The sequence below is a fragment of the Phycodurus eques genome, chromosome 9, assembly GCF_024500275.1.
Source record: "Phycodurus eques isolate BA_2022a chromosome 9, UOR_Pequ_1.1, whole genome shotgun sequence".
NCBI classification, from domain to species: Eukaryota; Metazoa; Chordata; class Actinopteri; order Syngnathiformes; family Syngnathidae; genus Phycodurus; species Phycodurus eques.
Genome location: NC_084533.1, coordinates 27,520,290 through 27,543,413, shown reverse-complemented (window position 1 = coordinate 27,543,413; position 23,124 = coordinate 27,520,290). Strand labels below are relative to the sequence as shown.

The 23,124-nt window shown below is 43.0% G+C and overlaps 2 protein-coding genes across 6 annotated transcripts in view; one reads left to right on the top strand and one right to left on the bottom strand.

The window, feature by feature from the left end:
- The window catches only part of cstf2 (cleavage stimulation factor, 3' pre-RNA, subunit 2), an 18,976-nt gene extending 5,889 nt beyond the window's left edge, over positions 1-13,087 (top strand). For 2 of the 4 annotated variants that reach the window (XM_061685731.1, XM_061685729.1), the window contains exons 7-14: positions 634-745; positions 2,035-2,094; positions 6,987-7,086; positions 7,309-7,508; positions 8,784-8,908; positions 9,260-9,358; positions 9,512-9,643; positions 12,540-13,087. In XM_061685731.1, the coding sequence (XP_061541715.1) occupies positions 634-745; positions 2,035-2,094; positions 6,987-7,086; positions 7,309-7,508; positions 8,784-8,908; positions 9,260-9,358; positions 9,512-9,634 (819 nt within the window). In that variant the 3' untranslated portion in view covers positions 9,635-9,643; positions 12,540-13,087. The remainder of the gene's footprint in view (positions 1-633; positions 746-2,034; positions 2,095-6,986; positions 7,087-7,308; positions 7,509-8,783; positions 8,909-9,259; positions 9,359-9,511; positions 9,644-12,539) is intronic. The other 2 variants (XM_061685733.1, XM_061685732.1) reach the window with 1 other exon arrangement.
- On the bottom strand, positions 12,638-23,124 carry nox1 (NADPH oxidase 1). Of its 2 annotated transcripts, XM_061685727.1 has the most exons (13): positions 22,266-23,124; positions 22,104-22,199; positions 21,870-21,980; positions 19,205-19,289; positions 18,383-18,528; positions 18,104-18,297; positions 17,906-18,029; positions 17,252-17,344; positions 16,927-17,168; positions 16,145-16,307; positions 14,823-14,969; positions 14,280-14,404; positions 12,638-14,191 (listed from the first exon to the last, which is right to left on the bottom strand). In XM_061685727.1, the coding sequence occupies exons 1-13, from the start codon at positions 22,308-22,310 to the stop codon at positions 14,065-14,067; spliced, it is 1,698 nt and encodes a 565-aa protein (XP_061541711.1). In that variant the 5' UTR covers positions 22,311-23,124; the 3' UTR covers positions 12,638-14,064. The 2 variants fall into 2 exon arrangements, with proteins under 2 accessions (XP_061541711.1, XP_061541712.1); XM_061685728.1 differs by lacking the exon at positions 21,870-21,980.

The window sequence follows — 23,124 nt, the reverse complement described above, 5'->3', positions numbered from 1 at the left end:
TAAAAAATGCATTCAATTAGAGTAAAGCAGTATGAGTTGATTATTTCCCAAGAATCTCAACATATCTCTTTGACCCTTTCGTTTTGTCTTTGAACTGCAGGTTATTACTCGCCTACTTTGTTGTGAATTCCTTGTAACCCCTTATTACAACTCCGAATCAGCTTTATTGGCCAAATATGTGACTCCAGGAATCTTTTTCCGGTAGTTGGAGGCATTCTAGTGTGACAACAAGTACGGAAAGTCATTGTGCAATGAAAGTGTACCACTAGTGTAGCGGTGCTGATATAATGGCAATTGTGCTAATGATGCAGAGTCCTCAAGCAATTTAAACAATTTAAAGTGACTTATATTGCAATGATCTAGCACAGTGGCGATTGTGCAAATGGTGCAGAGAGTTCTCAAACACCCGATTGGCCAATAGTAATCAACAACAGTATGTAAATAGTGCAGCGTGATAAAACAGTGAGTGCACAAATAATGCAGAAGTGTCTGTCCCATCAGAGATGTGGAAAATTGGCAGCATGTTGCAATGACATTGTAAGTCAACTGTAAGAAGTTAATGGCAAGAGTGAAGAAGCTGTTGGATTGTCTGCTGGTTTTCGGGTCATTTACCCCGCACCGTTATGTTATCAGGTCGGGATGCACGTGAATGGAGCGCCTCCGATGATGCAGCCTCCCAACATGGGCGTCGTCCCTGGACCTGGACCTGGAGCCGGGCCGGCCCCGGGACCCGCCGGCCCTCCAGGTCATAATCCGTCGCTTGTTCCCTTAAATTGGGCCACTTGCTTTGCAGCTGTCACGTGTTTTTATGCCATATCGTCTGAATTGACGTGGCACTTCCAATTCATAAGCTCATTATAATTATGATTTAGCTTTTTCAAAACCAATCGAATTGGAGAGTTAAGTAATACTGACTTGTTAGTGTCACTCTATGGTTATTTAGAGAAAATGTAGAATAACTATTTAGTAGAATATCTCTTAAGTACTCCCATTACGACCAGCATTAAATTACAGTAGTAGTGGTAGACCTAATTGTTAATTAAAAATGAAACAGAGGTTTTACTCCTCTTAAGTATATTTAATACTATTGTAAGCCACTGTAATGTGTTAATACTATGCTTAAATATAGGAAAATAAAAATCTATGCTTCAATAGGGCATATAAAAGTTAAATACAAATTGTACCAAAATAAATGTTTCATAATAAACAGTTCTCAAAAACTAAATTCAAATGTATTGGACTTAAAAGTTAACTGCAACTTAACTGTACTTAGGCAGCTGTTCTTTTGCATACCACTAGAGGGACCATAATGCACATAAAATGTAAATAATTGTACGTAAAAAAATCAGTTCTCAATGATTAAAATGTGAATGTGTTTAAATCAGTACAAGGGAGAAATGCAGCGCACCCAACACTCACCGCAGTACGCCAATCACACCTGACCGTAAAACTGTTACGGTACAACCCCAACACACCCACCCTTTTTATTGTTTATTTTTTAACCGTCTGTTTAAACTAGTTGTTGCACGCCATTTGTATTTAGCTTGCAAACATCATAAATTGAAACTAAAATTTCATATCTTTACTGGTAAGTACACTGACCTTAAAATGAGTTGCAGAATGATTGTTTAATGTTGCGTTTGTTTGTCTATAATGCGTTCAAAGATTGTGGGAAAAGCACGCGTATTTTGAGTGTGTGTGTGGGGTGGGAGATGTCGAATCTAGTATTTGTGGGTTTTCAATTGTCAACTTTTGGATAGCATTGGAACCTGCTGTGTAGCTCATGCATGCTTTGCACGTCCTTTCTCACTGAGATCCCTAGAGGGCGCCAGAGCCTCATTACAATAAATAGCGCCTCTTTCATGGGAACGTAAAGGTTTCACATAAACACAATATGCTCATTCAACATGTGGAATTCATCCCATCATGCACGGCCTCTGTCACCAGCACGCTTCCCCAATGCTTTGAAAGTGCCGCTTTTGCTCTTTTGAGTGTTGTGTCCTGTTCTTTTCCACTTTTTTAACGCTGGCTCAGGAAACCTTCAGCATTCCCCCACAGGATCGTCTGCACAAGCCGCAATCGATCGGCCTCAAGGTATCACCGCCCCCTCCCTCGGTTGGTGCCGCAGTCGGGTTTGGGGTGGAGAATGTCCGACACCGCGAACGCTTTGGTGATGTTTGGTTGCATGTGTGCTAACATCAGCTCAAGCAAGGGTGGGCAAACTTTGGTATTAAAGGGCCCCGCTTGATTTGTTATGGAAGTGTATTGCATTCACTTGGATTAAAAAAAAAAAAAAAAAAAAGTTTTCTGAGTAATTTTTTTGAGGGCTTTGTTTTTTTTGCATATTTCTTTTCTATTTTTCGGACAATTTTTTTTCACCTGTTTTTCTGACTATTTTTTTCTGAGTCATCGGGACACATTGAACTCACGCGAGAACCTGCGAACTGCAAGTGACTCTTTGCGGACTCCGTAGTAAGCAACATGACCGTCTTATTTAGTTTGATCAAGTTTTATTTTTATATGGGTTTTAGACACTGGGAGATACTCCTGTCTTTGAGTCACATAGATGGTATTTTTATTAGTTTGTCGACAATACGCAGGCACCTGCGGACTTTGCGTTTGTTCAGGAGGAAAGCCCATTCAGATCTGCTAGATACAACAATGTTTGTCCAGAATCAGTTGGACAGATATGGTATGCTCCATGGATACAAGATGATGCATTTAAAATGCATTCAGGGTGGCTACGTGGTGACTCAACAGACGGTCAGGAGACCGATGAAAATACTGGACCCGCATGGTGTGCAACTGAGGCTCCGGAATCGGTTTCACCGGCATATGTAGCGCAATCCCGGCCCAGCAGTAATCCGCCATTAGTGCGTCCGCAAAGACTCACTTGCAGTTCGCGGGTTCTGAGTGAGTTCGATGTGTCCCGATAACTCAGAAAAAAATGAGTCGGGGGTGGGGGGAAAAAATGTCAGTAAAACAGAAAAAAATAGTCAGAAAAGCAGGTGGAAAAAAAATTCGTCAGAAAAACAGAAAAAAATATTCAAAAAAACAAAGCCCTCGAAGAAATTACTCAGAAAAACAGGAGTTTGTTTTTTTAAACCAAGTGAATGTAATGCGCTTCCGTAATTTGTAAAATGGAAAGATGTGGTGTAAAAAATAAAAACTATGTATAATAGCTCATTTTAATAGTCATATTTAAATTTTTATTGTAATTATTTTCACTACAATTAATTAACCATTAATATACACAATGTCTTTTTTCTTTTTACATGAACAAATTTTAAATCTATTTGTAAAATTGTGTATTTAATTTTTATTTGCAACACATTAATATTAAATGTATATGTAAAATATTTTACTGTTTCATTTGATCAATTATACATTAATCAATAAAATTAATACAAGCTTACTGTACTGGCTATATTAAGCTTCCTTTAAAATATATGTGTATCAGTCAAAACCTTGTGGACATGTTGTATATTGTACATTAGTCGCAATGAGATAAATTGATGAAATGTGTACGTCAAATGTGTATTTTAAGAAAACATTCTAATTTTGTGATTTTATTTTTTAAATTTCTTAATTTAACCAATTTCTAAATAAAATACATGTATGTACAGTAGTTTTTACCATTTTATTTTTCTTCACATAAATTACCCAATTATTTAATCAAATGTAAAATCTAAAATGCTTTATTTTACTGTTTTGTATTTTGTCTAAGTTAACCAACTTAATAAATAAAAAAACAATGTTAAATGTATGTCAATTTGTTTTACGCTAAATGTTACTTAGAACGTACCAATTAAATACAAACTGTTAAATATATATATTACATAATTTACTAATTTCATTTTATTTACAATAGATATATGTCCCAAGTATTTAATTAGATCACTTAGTTAAAATATGAGTAAATACATTTGAATTCAGCAATTTTAGGAGAAAATTGCTAAGATTAATACACACATTACAGGACTCCTGATGCTCCATGGGCAAGAATAAAGAACAGAGCGGGCCATACTTTGCCCACCCCTGAGCTAAAGCGTCTCTAGCGCACAGTGGGACTTTTTAAATTTTTTTAGAAAGTAGAAAGAGGAGCTGTAAGACAATTGAGTGTGAGTTGAGAATCTGGGAGAGGAACTTGGCAAGCTGATGGCATTTCTCTCATGTCGCGGGTGTGGAACCTCACATGGAGATGCCACCGAGCTGAAGAGCGATCGAGTGCAGCACAGTGAGCTTGTGATTTGTACACCGCAACTTTTCCCTTTTCTGTCCCTCGTACGGCCCGTTTTAGTGCAAAATGAGAGTAGTTACAATTGGGTAGCAGCTAGCTGAAGAAAATCTGACTCGGAGTATCAATTTTGGGTGATTTCTTGAGGGGGGAAACTGTGCATTATACACAAGAGGTTATGGAAGTTGTTTTTCGCAGAGGATAAAGAATATATCCCTGTGAGTGTTATGTTATCTGGGTACATTTTGTCCTCCGTGGCTTGTGTTCAAATATCCGTTGCTTAAAGGGAGACGACGGACGGATGGATGAAAGGGTTATAAAACGGCGACACATGCTATTCGTTAGCCCACCTATGGAGGTGTGCATTGTTTGTTAGCTCAAATTTTTCATCACAAGTCAAAGCAGGCGCCACTGTATACTGGCAGAGAAGTATGTTAGAATAATACAGGACATGTACGAGGGCAGCAGAACAGCGGTGAGGTGTGCTGTAGGTGTGACAGATGAATTTAAGGTGGAGGTGGGACTGCATCAGGGATCAGTCCTTGAGCCCCTTCCTGTTTGCAGTGGTGATGGATAGGCTGACAGATGAGGTGAAACTGGAATCCCCGTGGACCATGATGTTTGCAGATGACATTGTGATCTGCAGTGAAAGCAGGGAGCAGGTGGAGGAACAGTTAGAAAGATGGAGGCATGCACGGGAAAGCAGAGGAATGAAGATTAGCCGAAGTAAGACAGAAAATATGTGCATGAATGAGAGGGGTGGAGGGGGAAGAGATGTTGAGGTTCGCTCTCGGAGTGACCAGGTTGGAAAAAAATTAGAAATGAGCTCATCAGAGGGACGGCCGAGGTTCGATGTTTTGGAGACAAAGTTCGAGAGAGCAGACTTGGATGGTTTGGACACGTCCAGAGGAGAAATAGTGAGTATATTGGTAGAAGGATGAGGAGGATGGAGCTGCCAGGCAAGAGAGCGAGAGGAAGACCAAAGAGAAGGTCGATGGATGTCGTGAGGGAAGACATGAGGGCAGTTGGTGTTCCAGAGGAGGATGCAGGAGATGGGCTTACATGGGAAAAGATGACGCGCTGAAGGGACAAGCCCAAAGGAAAAGGAGAAGAAGGTGCGCCTATTAAATGTATTCAACAGTAGCGGATCGGGATTTTTTTCGGGGTGCAAATGTGCCCTTTAAACTTGTCGCAAACAGTTGAGCTTTTATTGGCTAAAGTCGTCTCAAAGAGTGACAACATGGAGGCAGGCGCTATAAGGCCATCTCTTCTTGACAGCACCGTGCTGTTTTTAGCATTCATTATCCGTAACGGTGTAATTAGTCTGAAATGGGAAGCTAACACAGACACACCCGTTGCTTCACATTTGCACGCATACCTCTGGCAGAAACGGTCCCACACCCAGTAATACAGTAGTTGCTTTAGTAAGAAGTGTTCATTGAAACCATAATTGATCTGTTTCTTCATTTGTGTGTGTTGTGCTGTAACATCAAGCTGCTTGCTGTGCTTTTCCAATCCCGATTGTTCCTCCCCTCGCTTTGGTTTGATTCCTTCTGTCATGGTAACTTTGTGGATTCGTTGTGAAATGCACTGCCTCGGCCAACAAAAGTCCCCACACTTTTTGTTAGGCTACATTTTGCTTTCTGACGCGAACGTCTACGTCCGTGTTTCAAGACGCGCCTCATGAATGCCTGCATTGTTCTGTTATCAATAGGGAAGAATACCATTGCTGGTAAAAACCTACGGCTTAATTATTCCTCTGCTCGTGATTTCCTTTAAAGGGGTTTCCCCGCGTAATTGTTGCTCGACATAAGACCTGAGCAGCTTTTCCTTATCGCACTTCCGTAACGCCTTTTATCATCTGTGGAGTCATCAGACCACGTGACCTGTTTCCAGTCTTCCGGAGGTTGAAAAAAGAACTTTTCCGCAGCTTCTTTCAGGTTCGCCCCACCCCTGACAATTTCTTCCTGGCCACTCCCTTTTAGCAGTCATGGTCGTTTATCCAGTTGCTGACTTGCTGCTTTGGCAGTAGGGGTTGAAGCGATTAGTCGACCAGTTGGCTTTCGTACTCCTCGCCGACGTTCAATGCTTGACGTTGACTAATTGCTCATGTGTTTTTGGCATCTTTTATTAAAATTGGGCAATTTAGAGTTTACACTCTACGGAGGACTTGTGACTCGCCCGTCTGCTGGCGTTGCCGGATGATGGCGCACTATGGCGCAATGAAATCTCCTGCCCGTTGTGTCGAAATATGTTTTTACGTGAAACCGGTCAGTGGCGCAATAAAGGTTTGGGGACCGGTACACCGACCTGAAAAAATACCAATGTCGTCATCAATTAATCGACTGTAACTCTCATCTTTCATCACATAGTCGACGGCAAAAGATCTTTAGTTGTTGGTCCCTTTTTTGGCGGGCCGTAATGTGAGCCTTTTTACCAACACGGGTGCTTGAAACGACAAACAACTTCAGAGGGGTTACAAATGGTGCGCAATGAACTAGTCCGCATAAGAAGGCAAATTCATTTACCATCACATTTGCTGTGTACCATTTAATTGTTTTCATATGAATATTTACTGTAATTATGACTTAACAGTCGTAAACCGAGGAGCCTCTGCAGTAACTAAACTGCATGTGTTTAATGAAGTTTTCCTAACCTAACGAGATGGTGACTTGTTTTGGCCGGGCAGTGTATTTTCTGTCGTCATCCTTTCTGTATTTGCGTTTTCATGTTGCGTGTTCTCCCTTAGGAGGGGGCGGTATCCCCCCCAGGGGTCTGCTGGGCGACGGCCCCAACGATCCCCGAGGGGGCAGCCTGCTGTCGGTCACGGGAGACACCATCGAGCCCAAGTGAGTATACGAGGTGCATATTAGTGACACCGCTGAAGCGTCCGCGCGGCGTGCGTGCTTCTGCAACTAGTTTGAAGAACGCCAGGGGTTGCATTTTTCTGTTCCAGCCATTTCCATCGTCAGTAGGTGTGCTAGGGTTAGTAGCCACTGTAATTTGTTTTTCGATGGTCCAGCCGCGTCCAGTTCAACCGATGGCTTGACCAACGGGAACTTTGTGTTCAGCCGAGGCTACATGGGAGCGCCTCCGCCCCACGCCGCGCCACCAGTGCACATGGGCCCGATGGGAGGCGGACCGCCGCCCGACATGAGAGGACCACCGATGGACATGAGGGGGCCGCCCATGGGAGAGCCGCGAAATATGATGGGTGACCCCAGAGGGCCCCCTATGATGGAGCAGCGGGGACCCCCCATGGAAACCCGAGGTAAGCGCAAGTGTCCGTGTTGCAACAAGCACTCCATTGTTGCACCGGAATTTTGTCAACTTTCACAAAGTATTTCCAGCACTGTACTTTTGTCACGTGTTGTTATGTTACAGCCTTATTGCAAAATTGATCCAATTAATTTCCCTAAAATTGTTCACACAACACCCCATAATAAAAAAATGTTTTTCTTCAACCCACTTAAACAAAGTTACTTGTGACCTAAATGCTAAAAGATGAGGGCAAAGCACTCCTTTAGACGAAGTGAAACTCCTCAACTCACTTCAACTCCTTGGCACCTAGATCCCACAAAATGAAGGCATTTAAAAAGACACTCACATTATTTTTGGTTTCTCGCGCGATTATACAGGGCCCTGTCCCCGCGCTCATGTGCGGCCTCCTTAGCTTGGCGAACCTGCTTAAGTTTGGCAGTGAACCACGGCTTTTGTTGTTGAATGTGCGAAGTGACTTTGTTGGCGCGCACCCCTCTTCACAGAAAACTGATACAGGATGTGACAGTGTCCGTATATTCATCCAGGCTGCCGGCTGAATTTTCAAAGACGCTCCAGTCTGTGCAGTCTAAACAGCTTTGAAGTTCTAGCTTTGCTTCGTTGGTCCACTTTTTCACTGTTTTCACTGTAGGCTTCGCGCATTTAAGTTCTTGCCTGTATGTCGGTATGAAGTTGAATGAAGCAGTGATCAGACGACGGTATGCGTTTTTTTAGCGCTGTATAGCAGTGTTCTAAAATTGTATTTTCCCCGGTAGGACGGTCGATGTGCTGCTTGTATTTAGGGAGTTTGTGGTTGAGTTTAGCTTTGTTAAAGTCCCCGAGAATAATGAGGGGTGAGTCCGGGTGTTTTTTTTTTTTTTTTCTTTTCAATTTCGTTGACTGGTTCGGCGAGCGTTAGCAGTGCGGCGTTCGTGTTAGCTTGAGGCGGAATATAGGCGCCAGCCAGAATGAATGATGCAAACTCACAATGGCTGGTTACAATCTAATCTAATCTCATCTCATGTAATCTAGTTCCATGTAATTAGTTACCGCCCCACACTGACTGTAACATAACTCAAAGTGGAAAAAGTGAAGCACTGAGTATGCTTTCTGGATGCGCTTATGTGTTGACACCTGAGCACGCCAAGTGAAAACCAGGAAACGGAACTGAAGTCTATTGTAACAAAAGCACACTGCTAATAAGCTGTTACCTGTGCGCACGGTATGATTTGTGAGCCGCATATTTTTGTAATCAATCCATCTGTGCGGTTTGCGCGTCTTCCCGCAGGCCGCGATCCCAGAGCGATGGACCCCCGCGGCCCCGTGGCGGGCCAGAGGGTTCCCATGGTGGTAGGAATGCAAGGCGCCATCCCGCACAACATGGGGCCCAACCCAGCCCTCGCCACACGGCCGGTAAACGTCTGCGCCCGTGTTTACGTTCCTTTACTTCGTTTCTGTGCACTTATCAGTGAAAGTCGTCTTGTCCTTTCATCAGGTGTGAGGCTCAAGCTGTCTCCTGTGTTGTATTTTAGTGACACTGATGAATTATAATACACCTGACTCTGTATTGATAGTATATCCGGCATTTATGGATATGCCTAATATGTATGAGTGTGCATAATAGTTGTATTGCATAAGCTTGGATGCTACTGTGGTTAATGCCAAGAGCAAGGGAACTCATGTGTAATAGGGTTACTGTCTAACCTGGATAATGATTAGCAGTCTGATAAACACTGCAAACGTCCGTCATGTTTTTCTCCACAGGGTCCCGGTATGCCAGGAGTTCCTCCGTCGGGAGCAGGAGGAGGCGGCAGCGGCTTCAGCCCGGGACAGAACCAAGTTTCTACACAGGACCAGGAGAAGGCATGCATATTATTGTTCCTCAACATCTTCTTTGTCTTCGACCATATATTCCACTAAAATACACGCACACAAAAACTGTGGTACCCAAACTTCCAAGTTGTTCAAGTTACGAGCCTCATTGTGCAGCCACATCATACTGATCCCCCTTTGCAGGCCGCCCTGATCATGCAGGTTCTGCAGCTGACCCCGGAACAGATCGCCATGTTGCCCCCCGAGCAGAGGCAGAGCATCCTCATCCTCAAAGAACAGATTCAGAAAACCACTGGCGCACCTTGATCGATTATGGTAAGTAGCGCTCGACCGGCGCGCTTGTCCCGTAGCGTGCCCGGGCGCGGTCCGTGCACTCAACCCGACCACCGCCCCCGAGCGCGTATTCCCGCCAAAACAGCCGATTTCGGTGCGTGTGTAGCTCTTTCTCAGAAACACACACCAACTTCTGCTAAAATGTAACTTCACAGTAACTACAAATTCAATAATAATGTTTTATTTATGACACACTTTACATTCTGTAAAATCTCAAAAGTGCCAGAAGCTTTAGGTTGCACTTCGATTTGATTCGATATTGATTTAAGTGCTCCGATATCGAGTCAGTAAGAATTAGAAATACGCAAGTAAGAGTAGTTTGACAATTTTGAAAAAAAATGTTCATGCCACGTAAACATGTCGAATGTCACGTCACATTGTTTGAGCAATAAAACTACTAAAAATAACATTTTGTGCACATGGAGAACAAAAGTCAAAAACATGACAGTTGTGTATAAAGGCTGAAAAGGTCAAGTGCACGTAAACCTCAATAATATTTGCTCTTTGAAATTGTAATAACATTTAAAAAATTTGCATGGTAACTTTTTGTGCGCATATGTAGTATAAAAGTAAACACATGATGATGGCTCCATTTTAAAAAAAGAGTGCATATATATATATATATATATATATATATATATATATATACACTTGAAGAGAATTTCTTCACTTAATCAGGTTACTATTATTATTATTTGCAGGGGGTTTTAAGTAATACTTAATTAAGTAGCAAATGTCTAAAGATGAGGGCAAAGCATTCCTTTGGTCAAAGTGAAACTTGCAACTTCATTCTTCTAAAATAGTTTTTTGTCACGATACAAATTTCCTCTCGTGAGAATCAGAATCGTCTTATTGACGAAGGATGTTCAAAACATGCAAGGAGTTTGTCCCCGGTAGTTGGAGCCACTCGAGTAGTACAGCAAATAAGCTACTGTGACAAAATATCACTTCATAACTACATTCTTGTTTAAAAAAATTCTTTGAAAATGATACTAAAATTTTTCTAAAATTGACTTTTTCGTCATAATGCATATTCGATTAACAATCTTCATTCATATACAATTATTACTTTATTTTGAAAATTAGAATATATTTTTTTCAAAGTTTATTTTTTAAATGTGATTTTGGTATTTGTTTTCTTTTAATTTACAACTTTATGCTCCTAAAATACAATTTTACTCAAGTAAGATCACAACTTGTAAGATAATTAGATTTGATCATTCAATATTTTTTTTCTAAAATGTACTTTTTTTTCATATACAAATTTATTCTGGTCACGTTGACTCTATTCATTAAAAATACAGTAAAGTCTTTGAAATAAACATTATTCTTTATTCTTTTGAACTTATTGTCTCTTAATATACAACAGAATTATTTTAATGTAACTACTTTTTTCTTTTACTCATAGTCATATGACTTTATCCTTATATGCAACTACAGTATTTTTGCTCGTAGTATAGTCGTAGTTTTTGTTTGTACTATACAGGTGTGTCTGAATAAATGGTGAAATTCTGAATTCATTTCAATATTCAATTCAAAAGTAAAACATGCAGATTCACAACACAGAATGAACATTTTCCTGATTCTATTTGTATCATTTTGTGGAATATAGCTTATGACGACAAATAAAAAGAAAAAACAAAGTCAGCATCTCAAGAAATTAGAAAATTACATATACACTATATTGCCAAAAGCATTGGCTCACCCATCCAACTAATGGGAATCAGGTGTTCCGATTACTTCCATGGCCGCAGGTGTATAAAATCAAGCACCAAGGCATGCAGACTGTTTTTTACAAACATTTGTGAAAGATTGAGTTGCTCTCAGGTGCTCAGTGAAGTCCGGCGTGGAACAGTGATAGGATGCCACCAATCGTGAACTTTCTTCAGCTGTATTATGCGTTTGGGAAGGACAGCGACGTAAAACTGACGGAGCGTGGTCAGCGGGCGCTGAGGCCGCCAACGTTCTGCTGAGTCAATCGCAACAGACCTCCATACTTCATGTGGTCTTCAGATTAGCTCAAGACCGTTTCGCAGAGAGCTTCACGGAACGGGTTTCCGCGGCCGAGCCGTACGGCGCCAAGGGCAATGCCAAGCGTCAGATGCAGTGGTGTAAAGCACGCCGTCGGCGGACTCGAGAAGTGGAGACGCGTTCTCTCAAGTGACGAATCCCACTTCTCCGTCAGGCAATCTGATGGACGAGTCTGGGTTTGGCGGTTGCCAGGCGAACACGACTTGGCTGACTGCGTTGTGCCAAGTGTAAAGTTTGGTGGTGCGGGCTTATTTTTCAGGAGCTGGATTTAGTGCCAGTGAAAGGAACTCTCAATGCTTTAGCATACCAAGAGCAACTTTGTGGGAACAGTTTAGGGATAGCACCTTCCTGTTCCAACATGACTCTGCACCAGTGCACAAAGCAAGGTCCAAAAAGATATGGATGACAGAGTCTGGTGTGGTTGACCTTGACTGGCCAGAACAGAGTCCTGACCTCAAACCGATAGTGGACTTTCGGGAGGAGACTGAGAGCCTCACAAATGCACTTCGAGAAGAATGGCCATCAACACACTCCTAAACCTTGTGGATAGTCTTCCCAGAAGAGTTGAAGCCGCAAAGAGTGGACTGATGTCATATTGAACCCTATGGATTACAAATGGGAGGTCACTTAAGTTCATATGTGAGCAACTACTTTGGGCAATATAGTGTATATATGTATTTTCCGGTGTTTAATGAAGTTATATTGTAATTGGAGTTTCACTTTTTGAATTGATGTGCTGAACGAACCTTTTCTACCATATTCTAATTTGAGATGCACCCTGTACTTTATTCTTTTTCTCATAATCAACAATTTCATTTTTATAATGCTGTGACTTTCTTCATTTTAGGACTTGCGTTCTGGCCTCGACCTGAAGTTGTGTCATCATCAGTTTGGATAAATGTATAGTTTTCTTTTTATGGAGTCCAAAAAATGTGTACACAAGCATCACCACATCATCCTTTTATTTGTCCCCATCTCTCATCAATAATTAAAAAAAAAAAAAAAAGTTACAAAAAACTTGAGCATTTTATTTCTTTCAGTGTCAAGAGAACAGTAATGCAAATCTAATTCTTCATTTAAAAGGAGTTTCAACACGACTGCCATTGGCCCGAGTGGACGGTTAATCACACGCCGCTCGACTTTTCCCCTTCCTCCTCCTCCTCCTCCTCACTTTGGAGTCGGATACTTTTGCAGCAAGCAGCGGTGACTCATCGGTTTAGTTTAGCAGTAACTGTGAGGGCGTGATCGTTCGTTCATAGCTCTTTAGCAATAAATTCTCGTATTTACAAAAGAAAGTGCATGTTTATTTATTTAATGGCCTTGATCACATGACAAACGCGAAAGCAGGACATTTGCAAACGATACGGAGGTAACTACTTTCATGCAAAATAAGTATGTACATTACAAAATGTAAACTGGACTGCAGCATTTGGTGTGAACGCGCGGAGGGCTTCCCAAAGCCACGGGAAATTGGATTTTATTGATCGTCAAAGCACAGCAAACGGGCTTTTCGAGTGGTGGTCGGATACATTTGTAGAATGGGACTAAAATTTGCTAATATTTTTCTTGTAATAATGTGACTATTCTTTTGAAACCGCAACTATTTTATTTTCAGAATGTGAATTCTTTTAAAATTACTATTTTTCTCCTCATATTGTGTCTTTTCTTATAACATTCTTTTAAAATTCACTTATTCTTGTAATAATAAGACTGTTTTAAATTCCAAGGTATTTTTTTACTGTAATTTTAAAAACAACTTTTTACATTAATGACTTTTTTTTTTTTTAATATTGTGACTATACTTTTAAACGAACTTTATGTAATGTTTCTTACATTTAAAAAAATTCTTTTAATCTGACTTTTCTCACAATATTGCCACTGGTTTAAAATATAACTTGTTTTGCCTCAGTCTTGTCCATTTATTCCTTTAAAAAAATTTGTTTGTAATGTAACTTCATTCCTTTAAAATGAATACTTTTTTCTTGTCGTACTACAACCGTTTATCTGGGAAATCAGCTTTTTTTGTGGCAATGTAATTATATTTTTCAATTCCGACACTTTTGTTCTCACTATTGTGTGATTTCATCTTGTTATTATTAAGTAATAGGTAAGTGTAAAATTGCGACTTTTCTTGTAAGCTACAATTTCAGGGCTTTTGAGTTGTTTAGAAGACCCTGCTCGAGTGACTTTAAGTATGTTTGTGGTGTTAACTAAACCAAAAGTAGAAAAGGTAGAATGCGCACCAGTGGAACAACACGCCCCGCATTGTGGTCAAACGTTTTTTTTAAGCGTGTCTTTTTCTTAAATAGCGCTGAGGAACATTCCCCAACAGGTCTTGCCAAAGGAAACTGCTGCTGCTGTTCTTCCCCAGCTCAGAAGTTCTCCTTGTTGAAGTAGAACTTTGTCTTGCGCGGGTCCACGTCCGAGTATTTGGCACACTTCTTTGCCAAGACCTTGGCCAAAACCACCGGGCCACACAAGAACGTCCCCACAACAGCGCTGAAGATCAAACGCAAAAGATGGGGATTTGAGGGAGATTTTGTTATTTTTCCACGGCGGTAATTCAGAGTCAAAATGAGGATCTTACGTGGGGTTCTCTTTGCGGACTTGCTCAAACTCCTTGTCCCAGTTGGGTCTTCCATAGTGAGTTTTCTGTTTGAGACCAGTGACCACGTCGGTCTCCTGGTCAAAGTGCACCATGGCGTGATTGGCCTAAGGGAACAGGAGAGACCACATGAGCGCCCAAAATGACATTCCGTTCTGTCCGGTTCCAAACCCACTCACAACACGCGAATGAGAGACCACATAAGCCACTGAGAACTCGAGTGGGCTAACTCCCGAAAAGACATGTTACTCATCAATACTGATCTAAGTCGAGGTTCCAATTTTGACACGGGGGGCGACTCGTCCTTAATTTCACATTTTTTCCTGATTAGCCCATCTGTATAATAATAATTTCGCATTATACATAGGTTCGCATCAAGCTAACAGAATTTCATTAGATGAAATGGTGTGGCTGTTGTCGGTATTTAATTCTCTTCTGTTGTATTTGTCACTTTTACCGTTTTTTAAAATGTGTTTTTTTTTTTTTGGGGGGGGGGGGGGGATAGGGACAGGGACAAACACATACGTGGCTCTGGTCCCATCCGGTCAGAAAGAGCTTGTAGGTAAGGAAGTCCCCGATGCCCCTCTCCTCCATCTCCCTCTCTTGGACCTGCAAAAGGTCGGCGAACCACTCGAAGGCGTTGGTCTCTCGGCACAGCCAGTAGAAGTAGATCTGAAACCAGGAAGTAGCCCAGAAATAAAACAACGACAACAACGAGGCGCTTGCAAAAGACTTAATCAGGATCAGGGTGCGTTCGCGTGGTCAGGTTGCGTCACATGGCCGCAGTCTGCTGAGTGAAAATGTCCGCGTGGAACATATTCACTAAACTGGAACAACAGACGGCGGGGATTTTTGTTTGAAAACACACCAACAAAATCTGTGACGTTTATGGTCGTCAAGACTGAAGTTGGGGGGGGACCAATTCTAAAAATAGACCAGCAATCCATTTTATCGATTAATTCAAGCTTGTCAAGACAATTTTTATTTTTGCGGTTTCTGAGAGTTATATAAATAAAATAAAAAAAATCAATCGATATAAATATAAAACTTATTGTAATTTGATCGTTGATTTCATTAAGTGAAATTGTTGAACATGAAAAATCTTTACGTGTTTTTGTCTAAAGGGACATTTTTCCAAGCGGGAGGATTCATTTTCTAATTTAATGAAAAAATATGTATTTTCTATGATGTCTTTGGGAGCTGATACAGGATAATTCTGGGGAAAATGCACGTGTTGGTATGACGGTTCGTTAAATTGTACATTTAAAATGCTGATTTATTACAGACCGCATTTACATGGCTGTTTTTGACTTTTCTGTTCCCAAGAGGAAGCACTTGTTTTATGATCTTACAAAGAAAAAATACATTCTGTGGAAGTTGATACATGGCAATGCTGTGTACTAGGTTGATGTTTTATATTACTATGTTAACATTTGAACATTTTAATATTTGAGTTCATTAAGGATTGGGTTTACATGTTTTGTCTCGAGGAACATTGAGTGGACAAAGTGCTGACTTTCACATTATCAGGAAAGAAAATAAAAATGGTAGCAAGAGAGAGAAAGCAAATCCAAGAAAAGAAGACCCAAAAAAAGCTAAACTTGTTTTGAATAATGTCAATGTTGTTTGCTTTGTCAATGAGCCAAAGTACTCAACCCTAAAACGTCCTAAAAACAATTGCCGCTGTAATAAGTGCAAAGCCGATGAACCCGGTCTCACGTAAACCGGTTGGACGTGACCGGAGTGTCGAAACAATCCGGTTCCAAATCAGTGCGTGACGGCGCCGCTTTATAAGCTTGGAGATGACGACAAAAGCAACACGCGGTCACGTGGCGGCGCTCGTTTACCTTCCGGGTGTGCAGAATGGGGTTGGACTGCTTGAATTTGTACCAGATGGACTTGAGGATGGAGGCGAAGGGGGTGACGCCGATTCCCGCGCCCACCAGCATGGCCACGTCGTAGTCGAACACGTCCTCGCTGGCCGTGCCGAAGGGCCCGTCCACGCCCATTCTGATGAGGAAGCAGCAGCAAAGACACTCGAACGGCGAGCCAATATTTGGCCTGAAAACCAACCGGCATCATGCTGAGAGCTCGCTCAGATTCCTCGTCAGTGCTCGGATGCGGGAAATAATGGAGTGCGAATGCGCATGTTCACACAGTCAAATGTTTTGGAGGCACAGTAAGTAGAATTTGCGCGGATGCTTATGTCTCGGCATTCGCAATAGCATTGATGCGAACGACTATCTCTGCATCCACTCAGTTGCGGTGGATGCAGTGTGAATGTTTATCTCCCAGCATTCGCAAACAAAGACACGCAGCATTAATGTCTGTGATCATCTCTCAGCACTAACACAAATATGTTTGATTCACTGCAGCGTTGGAGCAAATGTCTCTCAGCAGTAACACGGTCGCATTCAGTATGTCATTCATTTTTGGACGCGCAGCGGCAGTAGTGTGAACACGGCACACCAACGGCACATATTTTGGAAAAGGAGCGAGAGTGGAAACGTTCGTCTCAGCATTTGTCAATCGTTTTGAGGCACGGTAGCGTTCGCGTGGATAGCCGTCTGTCAGCATTCCCGACCCAAATACTTTCGATACGAGCGACTCGCTCGAGAAATGAACTGACTTGGGCCCCTGCGCTCCCTCGGGCAGCTGCTGCATGATGCTGATGAGTTTTTCGGTCCAGTCTCCTGCCGAGCGGATGTGCACGCTGAAGAAGTCCTCCTCGGGGGCCGAGGTCATGGTGAACGGGTGCCACTCCAGCTGCGAGATGGCCGGGCAGTTGAGGAACACGTACTGGCCCACCTCCATCTTGAAGCCGCTCTTGACCAGCTGCAACTCCAGCACCTTGGACGGATGCATCACGATCTGAAGGGAGGAAGGAGGAAAAAAATCGAGGCCAGCTCGGTCGACGATGTCGCCGCGAAATTTGGCAGGAGGTCAAGCGTTACCTTTCGGTATCGGACGTGCTGCAAGTAGCGGACTAACCGCAGCAGCCGCTCGCACAGGTAGATGATCATCGGGCCGATCACCCACATCCAAGTCTGGGGGGGGGGGAAATCGGAAAAAAAATACAGTGTGCAGTTTTAGCTTCTGTTGAAGCTTACTGAGCCAAGTCACTTTTTTTTTTTTTTTACATTTGAAAAATCTCACGGCACACCAGCAAACAAAAACGTTAAAGTAAAGTATACCATACAAACACGCACACACACACATATATGTATATACAGTGGCCCTATTTTGAAACATAACCCTGTTTTGAAACCCAAACCCTACTTTGAAACCATAACACTGTTTTCAAACCCTAATTTGAAACCCTAAACTTGTTTTAAAACCCTACTTTGAAACCCGAACCCCATTTTGAAACCCGAACCCCGTCTTGAAAGTTTACTTTGAAACACTAACCTTGTCTTGGAACCCTAATTTGAGACCCTAACCCAGTTTTGAAACCATAACCCTGTCTTGAAACCCTAACCCTTGTTTTTTTTACCTTGCATTTCAGGTTGACTGGAGATTTCCCCTGAAAGCTCAACATCCCTACAACACCCCCCCCCCCCCCCCCCCCCCCAACCGTTCCCACCGAGTTGTCCAAACCGGCGACCGACCTGCGGAAAGCCACCCGCAAACTGCGGCACGGGGCACTGCGGAATGCGCCCCCACTCGGCGATGCGGTCCTTGCAGACGGTGAAGTTGTGCAGCCGCTCGTTGCTCTGACTCCTCACGATGCGCCTGAAGAGGGCAAACGGGGCCGAGAGTTGGCGGCGAACGAGAAGCGAGGCGGGCGGCGGCGGGCGTCCTCTTACCCGGCGCCGTGAAAGACGAGGCCGGCGAAGAAGATGATGAAGAGGTGGTGCGTGTACCAGAAGACCTCGAAGTAGCTGCGGCGGATGACCTCCATGGACGACGTGATGATGAGGATGAGCGCCAGCGTGATGATGACCCCCGTGACGCCGGCGATGGTGGTGAACACCAAGTAAGTGGGAATTTGCTGCGGATCCTAACACGCAAAAACGACGTCTAAGCCTCGCGAAGCCAACGATGCAAGTCATCCGATCGTCCCGGTTCTTAATGTGACGACTCACAAGGCTCGTGATGCGAATGGGGTTGAGGTAGGTGGTGTTGTCCGCGTCCTCCAGGTCGGACAGCGCCGTGCTGAGCTCGTCGTAGTCGCCTTGTCTGCTGTTGTTGTACCACTCCACGTTCAGGAGATGGGCGATGACGTGCACGGCTGTCGGCGCAAAAAAAGACGCGCGTGTCAAATGGGACCGAGCGCGCCGTCGCGTTCACGGCCGTGAGCTGGATCAAAATCGAGGGCTTCACGAGGGCAATTTTAGGAGCGGTCTGTCATAGTTTGACGCTCGAACGAAGCAGAAACGGCTCTCGGCACGACGTGGCGCAGCGAACCGCAACGGGCCCGATGTTCCTTTTCTATCGGCGGATCATTTTGCTTGGATTAAGTGATATATTTCCCTTTTCGTGACCTTTTGTTCTTCTTTCGTCAGGCCAGTCTTTGCAGTTTTATCTTATTGGCATTCTAGCGTGAATGTGTCAATACTGAAGTGGTCATTTCTCACCTCTTTTCGCTCTGCTGTTCACTGTGTAATAGGACTCAGTGATATACATCCCGTTTGAAAAACAACATTTTCAAGCGGCAGCCTTTTTCTTTTTCATAATCTTTCATAAACAAACAACACCAAGGCCATTCATGAGTACACTTCCCGGGCAAAGACAAACAGATAAGATGACATCTGATGACTTTTGTCACACTGAGGAATGCGGTAAACAAACACTCACGGCAGTGCCACAGCTCCGTTTCCCATAACCGAGTCATCTCTTATCGCTACGCCAGAGATTGTGATTTTATTTTTTCCCCCCCCCCCCCCCTTCCTGCCCGACAAGCTCACCTGTCATTAGGGCAATCGTGTAGGCCACCAGCTTATGGAAGTCGATATTTTTGTCCAGCTGCTTCCTCAAACTACGACTGCAACACTGAAAAATAAAATACAAATTGACAACATGAAAGCAGCATCAAACTTTCATCACTTCATTGAATGTCAAAATTCCAACCTCCCTAAATTGCAGTGCAAGAACAAGTTGGAGTGGTTGACTCGCATTTAAATTCACATATACAAACACAAGACTTACTGTAAGGTATTATCAAATGTGTTTGTTGTTTTATATATATATATATATATATATATATATATATTTACATACAACCCCGATTCCAATGAAGTTGGGACGTTGTGTTAAACATAAATCAAAACAGAATACTATGATTTGCAAATCATGTTCAACCTATATTTCATTGAATACACTGCAAAGACAATCATGAACTTAGAATTTGATGGCTTCAACACGTTCCAAAAAAGCTGGGACAGGTGGCGGAAAAGACTGAGAACGTTGAGGAATGCTCATCAAACACCTGTTTGGAACATCCCACAGGTGAACAGGCTCATTGGGAACAGGTGGGTGCCGTGATTGGCTAGAAAAGGAGCTTTGTCATTCACAAGCAAAGATGGGGCGAGGTTCACCTCTTTGTGCACAAGTGCGTGAGAAAATAGTTTCAGGACAATGTTCCTCAACGCACAATTGCAAGGAATTTAGGGATTTCATCATCTCCGGTCCATAATGTCATCAAAAGGTTCAGAGAATCTGGAGAAATCACCGCATGTAAGCGGCGAGGCCCAAAACCGACATTGAATGGCCGTGACCTTCGATCCCTCAGGCGGCACTGCGTCGAAAACCGACATCGATGTGTAAAGGATATCACCGCGCGGGCTCAGGAACACTTCAGAAAACCAATGCCAGTAAATACGGTTCGGCGCGACATCCGGAAGTGCAACTTGAAACTCGACTATGCAAAGCAAAAGCCATTTATCAACAACACCCAGAAACGCCGCCGGCTTCTCTGGGCCCGAGCTCATCTAAGATGGACTGACGCAAAGTGGAAAAGTGTTCTGTGGTCCGACGAGTCCACGTTTCAAATTGTTTTTGGAAACTGTGGACGTCGTGTCCTCCGGGCCAAAGAGGAAAAGAACCATCCGGACTGTTATGCACGCAAAGTTCAAAAGCCAGCATCTGTGATGGCATGGGTAACTTGCACATCTGTGAAGGCACCATTCATGCTGAAAGGCATTGAAAATGCGTGGCGCATTATGAAGCGTCAAATACGCCAACGGAGACCCCGGACCGTTGAACGGCTGAAGCTGTACATCGAGCGAGAATGGGAACGAATTCCACCGACAAAGCTTCAACAATGAGTGTCGTCAGTTCCCAAACGTTTATTGAATGTTGTTCAAAGAAAAGGTGATGTAACACAGCGGTAAACATGAGCCTGTCCCAGCTTTTTTGGAACGTGTTGCCGCCATCAAATTCTAAGTTGATGTTTATTTGCAAAAAAACAATAAAGTTGATTAGTTTGGACATTAAATATCTTGTCTTTGTGTTGTATTCAATTAAATATAGGTCGAACATGATTTGCAAATCATTGTATTCTGCTTTTAGTGTGTTTTTTTTGTTTTAGTGTCCTTTTTACACGACACAGTACTTACTACGACTCGTCATCTCGCAATATCGCAGTTCATCTATTGCGGATTTAGTGCATTACGGATTATTTTTAATATTCATATTGCACACAATTAGCAATATCGCAAAATTTTGAGTTTATGCTCTTTTCTTTTATGGTTTAAATAAATGCTTCCAAGCCTAAAAAATTACAAATGTAAAAACCAAAAGAAAAAAAAGAAAAAGTCATTAAAACACATCGTCGTGGAATAAAATACAAGTACATAGTGTACAGTACTACTGTGCATTGCTGCATGTTTAAGAAGGTGTTAAGCGTATAGAAAATGTTTCTAAGAGTATGGAAATTAATAAGAATCTGAGGAGGTTCGGACAACTTTAATGTATGTATAAATGATCAAAGAAATAGTCAAAAAAAATGTTGACTGCCAAACTAAAACAAATAATTACACATTCATTCATTCATTCATTCATCTATCTCCCGTTCCGCTTCTCCTCATGCGGGTCGCGGGCGTGCCGGAGCCTATCCCAGCTATCGTCGGGCGAGAGGCGGGGTACACCCTGAACTGGTCGCCAGCCAATCACAGGCCACATAGAAACACACAACCATCAGAGTCTTCAATGAACCGAGCACGCGTGTTTTTGGGATGTGCGAGGAAACCGGAGTGCCCGGAGAAAACCCCAACACGTTAACGCCACAAAATGTCCACTAGCTTCACGCTAACACAATGCCAGAGACGGGCTAACGACGAGCAACCACGTGGAAAATGTGTAACACAATAATCGACCGATATGTGAACACAGACGGAGGAGCAAGGCATGTAGACCGATGCTGTACTATTTGATCTCAATGACTGTATTATACTGCCCCCTGGCGGCCAATCCTCACGCGCAAACGGTTTAATTATTGACATTCTATTTAACGATGTGGTTACTGTATAAAGTAAAAAAAACATGACCAAACTGTTTGGGAAGGAGGGCGTACCCCACCACACCTTCAATGGGTTAAGACGCAAGACATATTTTCAGATGTGCACATCTTACCACGAGGGAGCCGCGGACGAGTGACAGCAGGTTGCGGCACACGGGGAGGAGGATCAGCAGACAGTTGAAGTTCAGCACGGCGGCGGGGGCCCTCGCCCAGGCCAGAGCCGACTGTGGTCACCCCCCCCGCCACCCCAGAAAAAAACAAACAAACAAACAAACCAAAAAACTCATCTTGAGTCTCGTGGGTATTCTGATGGAGAGGGTAATCAAAGAAAAATCTGAAGGACTCACCCCAAGGAGATGGCGCGTGTAGAAGAACTGATCCCCCAAGTCGTAGAAGAGATAGAACCAGACGAAGAGGAAGAGGTTGATGCCCAGCCACACCACCTGCAAACACAGAACGGCTCAAATAGGCTCACGAAGGCGGCGGTCCCAAAAGCTCAAGCGGCTCACCAGCGTGACGCTCGTAACGCCGTTGTTAATAATCCAGTTGCCCATCTTGAACGCCCGCAGTCACCCGACCCGCGCCTCGCATCGAGCGCCGCACCGACGCCGCTTTTAAAGGACGCAGGCTCCTCCCGCAAAGTGGGTGTGTGTGATCTGGCACGCAAAGAAGTAAACACACGCACAGAAAACGCCAGAGTGGAATTGAGGAAACTGAAAAGGCGCAGCGTTGCCTTCGGGAGCCGCAGGACCGCATTCCAACCTGGCAGGAATTCAGATGGAGGAAGTGGAACCAGTTTAAAAATAGACACTGAAAGCTCACATCATTAGTCTTATGTACTTCAACAACTTTTGTTTTTTTTGTTTTTGGGGGGGGACGGGGACGAAAGACATGGTTTATTTATTCATTTATTCATGTTTCAAGTCATACAATAAAGTAGTCAAGGCACCAGACACGCAAACAAAACCCAAACAATGATGAGTGAAATGTTGAGAAATAAAAATAGAAGCTCATTCAAGTGGCGGAAATGGCAACACGTTAACTTTGTTCGCCGTTGTAACAAGTGGATCAGTCATTTGCAAACTATCAGATCTCATTTTTTTTGGAAACATTATCTTTTCAATCCACATACAGTACTCCCAAAAGTGAGGGCTATTTCGCTTTGGAGTGACTTTTTAGGATGAAGCTAAAATGCAAGCACTCACTTTTACAGGTGAACCTAATTGGACTTTTTCTGAACATTTCAATGCTGATGCCAAACAATTCCAACTCTCACTACTTTTTCTGCACAAGTTGCTGTTCTCTCTTTTTTTCTTTTTTTCTTTAAACAAACAGCTAAACCGTAAAATCTAAATGTTTGAACTTTGA